A 10,000-nucleotide genomic window follows, 5' to 3' on the forward strand; every position below is an offset into this window, starting at 1 on the left:
TGCTACTGTAAGTATTATGATGATGGATGCTAGGCTAACGGCTAACACAGGAGTCCCCAAACTTGATTCCTGTGAGGGCCACATTGTTTCCTGTCTTTAATGGGGGTCTGTAACAGAAAATGCCACAGACTGAAGTGACTTCTTCTTTCGGCTGCTCCCATTAGGGGGCGCCACAGCGGATCATCCGTCTCAATACCCCCCTGTCCTCTACATCTGCCTCTGTCACACCAACTACCTGCATGCCTTCCTTCACCACATCCATAAACCTCCTCCTTGGCCTTCCTCTTTTCCTCCTTCCTGGTGTCTCCATCCTCAGCATTCTCCTACTGATATACCCCATGTCCCTCCTCTGCACATGTCCAAAACATCTCAATCTCACCTCCCTCACCTTGTCTCCAAAACATCCTACATGCGCTGTCCCTCTAATAAACTCATTTCTAATCCTGTCCATCGTCGTCACTCCCAACGAACATCTCAACATCTTCAGCTCTGCTACCTCCAGCTCCACCTCCTGTCTTTTACTCAATGCCACTGTCTCTAATCCATACAACATCTCAGCAGTGTTAATGTGGAGATTTTATTGTGATTAATTCATTCATATAGAAAACAAAACCTTTACCTCCTTATGCATGTGGTTGGTGGGGGAATCGAACATATAATAAACTACGTTAATAACTAGAGGTGGAATAACTGATTAATCAACCGTAGTTTTTAAGATCAATAAAAAAAACAAGCAAACACTCCATGTAGAATAGTACTGCACTTTATTGGAAAAAAACAGTACTGAATCATGAAACTGTGCTAAAGGAAATAAATATAAATATATTCATTAATAAATGATATAATTAATACATTATAAATAATAAATATAATATAGCGCTCTCCATGCGGCACACAGTTTTACGTTTTAAAACAAAACAGCATGTGGCATCAGTGATTCGCCTCTAGAGGCCGCTCTCGTAGTGACAGTGGACGAGAGCTGGAAAAACTATAGGTATGGATTTTAGCAGAGAGCTGACTCGACAAATATTAATAACTGAGGAACGCAAGCAAAGCAAACCTTTAATATCAAATACAGATATGATAGGAGTAAATAATTCTCAAAATTACATTTTCAAAATATGTCTCTGGCATTGTTCATAGGGCCATTCCACCTGTGGGGGCCGTAGGGGCCCAAGTTCGGGGACCCCTGTGCTAACAGCTAATGGCTAATAGCTGCAGGTTTACATGGATGTGGAACAGTTTGGATCTGAGAGGAAATGCTGGTTTGGTGTGGACTGGAACCTTTGACTTTGTACTTTAGCTGCTGGAGCTCAGCCAAGGTTAACATGGAACGTATGAAGAAACAAAGGACTATTAGTGCGCGTGCCCGCACACACACACACACACACACACACACACACACACACACACACACACACACACACACACACACCTTTGAGCAGAGCCTTCAGAATGGCTACGTCAATGTCCTGATGTTCCTCTGAGCCGACATGGAACACAGTTATCTGTCAAAACACACACACTCATCTCAGAGCAGTCAGAGAACAGTGCGATTGAGAGTAAGAGTGTGTGTGTGTGTGTGTGTGTGTGTGTGTGTGTGTGTGTGTGTGTTACCAGCTCCTTGCTTTTCATACACTCCATGAGCGTCTGGAAGAGGTGCACTGCATCATTCTGACTGAAGTTAAAGGTTTTTTTGATTGTCGCAATGATGTCGAGCTCAACACCATCTGGAAGACTACTGTATACACACACACACACACACACACACACACACACACACACACTTCAGGGTCCAGGTCTCAATCACTTTGTTCACAGCGGTCACGGTATTATCTCTGATCTGTTATTACAGTAACATTATGTTCCTCAAACACGCAATCATCATCATCATCATGTTCTCTGGTCCTGATATGAAGCTCCTGGACTCTGAAGACTATTTTACACTCATGCGGATGCACTAGAACAGCTAGGGTTATGGGTAATGTGGTGAAGGAAAGACAGTGAGTGCTTGGGAAACACAGAAGGTGAGCACATGTGGAGCAGGAACCTGGAAAAAAATCCTGAAAATACAAACATAGGAGAAGAAAAACAAGGTCCTAGGAATGAGAGGCACAGAAAACCAAGAACATGAAGACGAGAAGAATAAACTGGAGAAGAGCTCGAACTTGGAGGGAAACTGAGAAGCGAGAAAAGTGAGAAGGTTTATGCTTCTAGGCACGATAGATACTCTGTGTGTGTGTGTGTGTGTGTGTGTGTGTGTGTGTGTGTGTGTGTGTGTGTGTGTGTGTGTGTTACCCATCATCCTCAGTTTGTTTATGGACAAAAGACAGCACGTCCGCTGCTCGCCCGGTTCCCTCACACACCACCACGGGGACAGGTGGGTTCTCCTGCAGGTACTCCAACACCGTCAGGATCACGTTCGGCCCACCTTCAAATATCAGAGCTACAACTGGCACACCCTGCCCGATACCTACACACACACACACACACACACACACACACACACACACACACACACACACACACACACAATCAAAACCTTACACCAACATACTAACCATATACTGTACGGGCAAAAGTTTGTGGACGCCTGACCAATACTTCCACATTTAATCTCCATTAACCTCAACTTTTTCTGGAAGATGTTCCACTACATTGTGTAGAGATTGATGCAGATACATGGGTATTAGTAAAGTCAGGTACTGCTGTAGGTAAGAAGGAAAGGAGGCCTTGGGTGCAGTGAGCGTTCATATTTATCAGTTCAATATGGTTGGAGAAATAGGGATCAATAGCAGGAGATCTTCCACTCCAACATCTCCATGGAAAGCAGATCTTCATGGAGCTGCTTTGTGCACAGGTGTATTGTCATGCTGGAAGAGGTTTAGGTCTCCTAGTTAAAGTGAAGGGACATTTTCTGTGCTAACAGATTTTGGGGAAGAAGAACATATTGCTGGGAGAAGTCATGTGTCCCAATAGTTTTAATCAAACCGTGTATCTCCACTAGAGGAGCCTTAAATAAGCCCTGTAAAACTGGGACACGGAAACACCGGCGTCCAGGAGGAGAAACTAGAGACCTAATAAACAGATATGAGAGAGAAAACAGAGAATGGAGAGGAGATGATGCTGAAAAAACATTAAACACAAGCAGAGGAAACTACACACACCTGAAACAACGAGACAAATCACAGCTCTACTGTGGGTCTGTCTGTCTGTCTGTGATTCTACCTGTCTGTCTGTCTGTCTCCATCAATTTACCTGTCTGTCTGTCTCCATCAATCTACCTGTCTGTCTGTGATTCTACCTGTCTGTCTGTCTCCATCAATCTACCTGTCTGTTTGTCTCCATCAATCTACCTGTCTGTCTGTGATTCTACCTGTCTGTCTGTCTCCATCAATCTACCTGTCTGTCTGTCTGTCTGTCTCCATCAATCTACCTGTCTGTCTGTCTGTCTCCATCAATCTGTCTGTCTGTCTGTCTGTCTGTCTGTCTCCACCAATCTACCTGTCTGTCTATTTGTCTGTCTCCACCAATCTACCTGTCTGTCTATTTGTCTCTCTCCATTAATCTACCTGTCTGTCTGTCTGTCTCCACCAATCTACCTGTCTGTTTGTCGGTGTGTCTGTCTCCATCAATCTACCTGTCTGTCTGTCTGTCTGTCTCCATCAATCTACCTGTCTGTCTGTCTCCATCAATCTACCTGTCTGTCTGTCTGTCTGTCTGTCTGTCTGTCTCCGTAAATTAACCTGTCTGTCAGTGAAGTTACCAGTCTGTCTGAACATCTACCTGTCTGTCTGTCTATGACACTTAAGCACAGGTGTGTGTGTGTATATGTGTGTGTGTGTGTGTGTGTGTGTATATGTATGTGTGTGTGTGTGTGTGTAAGTGTGAAAGAGAGACTGCATACGGGCATGTATCCTCTGTAGGTTGATGTGTTTCTCTAGCTCCCTCCGCAGGTTGACCTCTGCCCCATACTTGCCCACGGTGCCATCGTCCACCAGGATGAAGTGAGAGTGCAGATTATTTAACACATTCAGCTTACTGAGGGGGTTCAGGAGGGTCTGATAGGGGGCTACCACCTACACACACACACGCACACACACACACAGGATTAGACAGTCCATGTGTAAACACAAGCAAAAACACACACAAGTTTGTTGTGACATCAATGTTGCTATACTTCGTAAGGTATGTGTGTGTGTGTGTGTGTGTGTGTGTGTGTGTGTGTGTGTGTCTCACATCTCTCCCAATGAGGTCATTACGGTTTTCGATCACTCCCCAGGGTGCGATGCCGATGGTACAGATCTTCCGAGCAGAACGGGACGAGTGCTCCTTCAGAGCATCACCCACATGCTTAGCCACACCTACACACACACACACACACACACACACACACACACACACACACACACACATATAAAACTTTAACACCCTACAACACCTGCTCAAAATCACATCATCATCATCCTCCTCATCATGACTGCAGCAGTGTTTTTTAGGGTTAATGTGTGTTTTTAGTCTGCACAGAAATAACTAGTGTTACAGGGCCGTGTGTGTGTGTGTGTATACAAATAATAACAATGTCTGCTGCCTTCATAATTGAAGCTCTGAATAGCTGTCATTAAGTAAGTGTGTAGGTGTGAGATGCTATAATGTGTTTATATATCAACACCTGACCTGTCTTTCTGTCTTCACCTGTCTGTCTTCACCTGACTTGTCTTTCTGTCTTCACCTGTCTGTCTTCACCTGACCTGTCTTTCTGTCTTCACCTGCCTGTCTCCACCTGACCTGTCTGTCTGTCTCCACCTGTCTGTCTTCACCTGACCTGTCTGTCTGTCTCCACCTGTCTGTCTTCACCTGACCTGTCTGTCTGTCTCCACCTGTCCTGTCTGTCTGTCTTCACCTGACCTGTCTGTCTCCACCTGACCTGTCTGTCTGTCTCCACCTGTCTGTCTTCACCTGACCTGTCTGTCTGTCTGTCTTCACCTGACCTGTCTCCACTTGTCTGTCTCCACCTATCTGTCAGTCATCATCACCTGTCAGTCTGTATCCACCTGTTTCTCCGTCTCCACCTGTCTGTCTATCTTCACCTGTCTTCTGTATCTGTTTATATATGTATCACAGTCTGCAAATTTACCCTCTGTCTGTCTCTCTGTAGATCTACCCGTCATCTGCAACACCAGCTGTGTGTGTGTGTGTGTGTGTGTGTGTGTGTGTGTATCGTGCCTGTATTGACTCCCGGTGAGGATCCAGGCCCCGTGGTTACAGCTGCTTTGATGAGTCCCTTCCCCACCACCTGTTTGATACGAGGATGCAGGTGAAGTTTTGAATCCTCCATGTACAGAAATAAGGATCTTTGGAAGCTCCATCTGCCACTCCTTCAACATCAACCTAAGGATCGCCTCGGGCCTGGAGTCATAGGAGAGGCAGCACATACTGCGCGCACACACACACACACACACACACACACACACACACACAGTTAGTCATATGTGTCCCTTACCTATAATACCTATAAGGTTTACACATTTAGAGTGTGTGTGTGTGTGTGTGTGTGTGTGTGTGTATACAAATAATAACAATGTCTGCTGCCTTCATAATTGAAGCTCTGAATAGCTGTCATTAAGTAAGTGTGTAGGTGTGAGATGCTATAATGTGTTTATATATCAACACCTGACCTGTCTTTCTGTCTTCACCTGTCTGTCTTCACCTGACTTGTCTTTCTGTCTTCACCTGTCTGTCTTCACCTGACCTGTCTTTCTGTCTTCACCTGCCTGTCTCCACCTGACCTGTCTGTCTGTCTCCACCTGTCTGTCTTCACCTGACCTGTCTGTCTGTCTCCACCTGTCTGTCTTCACCTGACCTGTCTGTCTGTCTCCACCTGTCCTGTCTGTCTGTCTTCACCTGACCTGTCTGTCTCCACCTGACCTGTCTGTCTGTCTCCACCTGTCTGTCTTCACCTGACCTGTCTGTCTGTCTGTCTTCACCTGACCTGTCTCCACTTGTCTGTCTCCACCTATCTGTCAGTCATCATCACCTGTCAGTCTGTATCCACCTGTTTCTCCGTCTCCACCTGTCTGTCTATCTTCACCTGTCTTCTGTATCTGTTTATATATGTATCACAGTCTGCAAATTTACCCCTCTGTCTGTCTCTCTGTAGATCTACCCGTCTATCTGCAACACCAGCTGTGTGTGTGTGTGTGTGTGTGTGTGTGTGTGTGTATCGTGCCTGTATTGACTCCCCCGGTGAGGATCCAGGCCCCCGTGGTTACAGCTGCTTTGATGAGTCCCTTCCCCACCACCTGTTTGATACGAGGATGCAGGTCGAAGTTTTGAATCCCTCCATGTACAGAAATAAGGATCTTTGGAAGCTCCATCTGCCACTCCTTCAACATCAACCTAAGGATCGCCTCGGGCCTGGAGTCATAGGAGAGACGCACATACTGCGCGCACACACACACACACACACACACACACACACACACACAGTTAGTCATATGTGTCCCTTACCTATAATACCTATAAGGTTTACACATTTAGAGTGTGTGTGTGTGTGTGTGTTTGTGTGTGTGTACCTTCGCTCTATAGGAGTGTGATCCTCCTTGGAAGTTGATGATGCCATAGGCATCAGTAGGACTTTGCTCTGTGTGCTTCTCCACACTCCATTCATCTTGCTCCGCCCCGCCCCGCCCCACCCTTAACCCCACCCTGCCCCGCCCCTCACCCAGCTTCACATCCGAGTACTTCATCGCCAGACTCGCTGTGAATCCGGCATGTTGCCGGACCAGCCGGCCACAGCAGCACCTACACACACACACACACACACACACACACACACACACACACACACACACACACACACACACACACACAGAGAGGGAATTGCAATATATATTGTAGTATTTATAGCAGTAAATACGCACACACACGCACACACGCACACACACACGCACACACACGCACACACGCACACACACGCACCTGACAAGCTGCTGGCAGATCTGACATCCTGGAAGGCATCTGCAGAGAGAGAGAGAGAGAGAGCAGATAAGACACTGTGACACTCAGTAGTGTGTTCAGCATGTGTTTGGGGTGCGATGGTGTATGTTTAGGGTGTGATAGGCGTGTGTTTGGCGTGTGTTTGGTGTGTGATAGGCGTGTGGTGTGTGATTAGTTTTATCTGCACAGGTAAACCCTGAGTTGGATGTGGCTTCTGCAGGAAACATTACCGTTACACAACTAACAGGAAACAGTTTCCACCAATCAAACAGTAACTGGGAGAAGCCGGGGGTAAACAAGGCACGGAAAAAGCCCCCTCCTGCCCCACCGATCTCCGAGTGATAAACCTAATGACGGCTCAGCGCTGGAAACATAGCAGTTAAAGTACAAACCTGTGTGTGTGTGTGTGTGTGTGTGTGCTGAAGAGAGAATACTGTATAAATTTAATTTGGAGATACAGCAGGGCGTAAGTGCAGTACACACATCATACTGCTGATCAGCATCATCCTGCATCTTCTACATGAATGCAGTCCAGAACCTGATCCAGCTCCTCCTACCTGGGAGGAGTCAAACTAAAGTACAGAACCTGGTCTCAGTTTGAAGTGAGCAGAAGCCAATCAGGACGCAGCTCTCAGACGGAGGTGAATAGAACATTCCTGTACGTGTGTGAACCTGAGTGAAGGAATGCTGGTGTGTAAATCTGAAAGTCCACCGAGCCTCTGTGTGTGTGTGTGTGTGTGTGTGTGTGTGTGTGTGTGTGTGTGTGTGTGTGTGTACCTGTGTGGGTCCTTGGACGCTGGCAGTATGTAGACACATTCCCTCTTGGTGAAAGTGTTCTCTATCCAGGATTTCTGGGACTGAAAGAAGACAAAATAAATTATTGGCACCCCTCTGTCTCACTCAGGAGTGTGTGTGTGTGTGTAATTGCATTCGAGCACTTTTATATAAACATTGAATAAACAATGAAAAAGAAAAAATATATTTAAAAAGATACAACGAACAAGTAACTAAAAAGTAAAAGAGGAGGTAAAGGAAGAGTAATAAGAAGAAAGGACAGAATAAAACAAAAAGGAAAAGAAGGAAAATGGAACAAAAAAATCAAAGAGAATGAAAAGAATAGATGAAAGTAAATAAACTGGAATTGTAAAGGAACAAAGAAGGTAAGAAATACAATTTAAAAAAAGTAAAAGGTAAAGAAGGAATAAAATAAATTAATAAAGTAGAATAAAGGGTTAGATTTAAATAAATATTAAAAACATGAGAAAGAAAAGAATAAAGAAATAAATAAAGAAAATGAATACAAATGAAAAGCCATGAGAAAGAAAATAAAGAAGAAATAAATGAGAAAAGAAGTGAAAAAAGAGTGTATGAGCCAATCAGAGCACAGATTTGAGCTCATGGTGTGATGTCACAGGTCCGGGTCGGGTCGGGTCGGTACTGAATGAACATCGTATGTCTCGCACTGCTGCTGGTGTGTCAGGAGGAGGAGCTTACAGTGTGTCTTTAGGGCAGACATTCCTGTCATTCAGACCACACACACACACATACACGCGCACACACACATGCACACACACAAACATGCACACACACACACAACACACGAACGCACACACATGCACATACACACGCACACATGCACATACACGCACACACACACACACACACACACCACACACAACACACACACACACACACACACACACACCACACACAACACACACACACACACACATACACACACACTCTACACACACACACACACGCGCACGCACGTGCTGGAACATGCATCGCTCCTTGTGAGGACACTTCAGTCACTACTCAGAGACACTTATTAAAGTGAACTAACTCACCGTATCTATAATGGCAACAGTAACCATGACAACCAACACTCACTTATGTTAAAAGTGCTTACAGTGTTCCTCAGTCAGTAAAGAGAACACACACACACACACACACACACACACAGATTTAAATGTTCCCTATAATAAAGTGCACTTCAGTGCTGGTTTCTGAGTGAACACATGGTGAGTCTCCTCCTGTACCGTCCACCTGATTACTGACACACTCACCTTACATCCAGCTCCACGGGACACGTGTGTGTGTGTGTGTGTGTGTGTGTTGAACCCCAGTCAGAGACGGATTTACACACTGAAGAATTTTAATTAAATTTGAGCGGCGCCCCAAACTACAGCGTGTGTGTCAAAGTTTATAGAAATAATACCTTCAGTACTACACACACACACACACACACTCACACAACACACACACACACAACACACTCACACAACACACTCACACACAACACACACACACACACAACACACACCACACACTCTCACACAACACTCTCACACAACACACACACACACCACACACACACACACAACACAACACTAACGCACCACACACAACTCACAACACACACCACACTCACAACACACACACACACAAAGAAAGAAAGAAAGAAAGAAAGAAAGAAAGAAAGAAAGAAAGAAAGAAAGAAAGTCTAAGAGTAAAAAAAAAAAGAAAAAGAACCCACAAACAAAAGTAAACAAACAAATTTAAATCCAGTAAAATCAGGAAATAAAATCACATCATTCACCTCATGAGCTATAAATATACATGAATATGCTAATTAGCACACGCCCCCACATCTGCCTAACTTCTCCAACAATCAAAATACCATTAACATTAGCTAGCCGTTTAGCTGCTGCACACTAGCTAACATTAGTAGGACCAGAGCCTGGATTCACATCTAACTGACTACCTAACATGTGTTAATCATTTACATCAATCTATTCAACCTGTTTAGTGACATCACAACCCGACATAGCCCCGCCCACAAATCACTTTCTACACATATGATAACACTCATCCGATTACGAGTTAACACACGCGAGTACCTCATGTGCATCATCCTCATCTTCATCTCTCTGCTTCAGCACCTTGTAGAGGAACATGGTCTCACACACACACACACACACACACACACACACACACA

At 45.0% G+C, this 10,000-nt stretch overlaps 1 protein-coding gene across 4 annotated transcripts in view; it reads right to left on the reverse strand.

Annotated features, from left to right (window-relative positions):
• Nucleotides 1–10,000, reverse strand: part of trpm7 (transient receptor potential cation channel, subfamily M, member 7) — a 39,201-nt gene that overhangs the window by 22,086 nt on the left and 7,115 nt on the right. The window contains exons 2-11 of one of the 4 annotated variants that reach the window (XM_046864346.1): nucleotides 7,777–7,856; nucleotides 6,982–7,020; nucleotides 6,576–6,804; nucleotides 6,230–6,443; nucleotides 4,240–4,364; nucleotides 3,908–4,079; nucleotides 2,299–2,473; nucleotides 1,618–1,741; nucleotides 1,436–1,508; nucleotides 895–1,303 (exon numbers count right to left, since the gene is read on the reverse strand). In XM_046864346.1, coding sequence (XP_046720302.1) covers nucleotides 1,224–1,303; nucleotides 1,436–1,508; nucleotides 1,618–1,741; nucleotides 2,299–2,473; nucleotides 3,908–4,079; nucleotides 4,240–4,364; nucleotides 6,230–6,443; nucleotides 6,576–6,804; nucleotides 6,982–7,020; nucleotides 7,777–7,856 — 1,311 coding nt within the window. In that variant the 3' untranslated portion in view covers nucleotides 895–1,223. Of the gene's footprint in view, nucleotides 1–894; nucleotides 1,307–1,433; nucleotides 1,509–1,617; nucleotides 1,742–2,298; nucleotides 2,474–3,907; nucleotides 4,080–4,239; nucleotides 4,365–6,229; nucleotides 6,444–6,575; nucleotides 6,805–6,981; nucleotides 7,021–7,776; nucleotides 7,857–10,000 lie in introns of those variants that run through there. The other 3 variants (XM_046864345.1, XM_046864348.1, XM_046864347.1) reach the window with 3 other exon arrangements.

This window comes from Silurus meridionalis, chromosome 13 (genome assembly GCF_014805685.1).
Source record: "Silurus meridionalis isolate SWU-2019-XX chromosome 13, ASM1480568v1, whole genome shotgun sequence".
Classification (NCBI taxonomy): Eukaryota; Metazoa; Chordata; class Actinopteri; order Siluriformes; family Siluridae; genus Silurus; species Silurus meridionalis.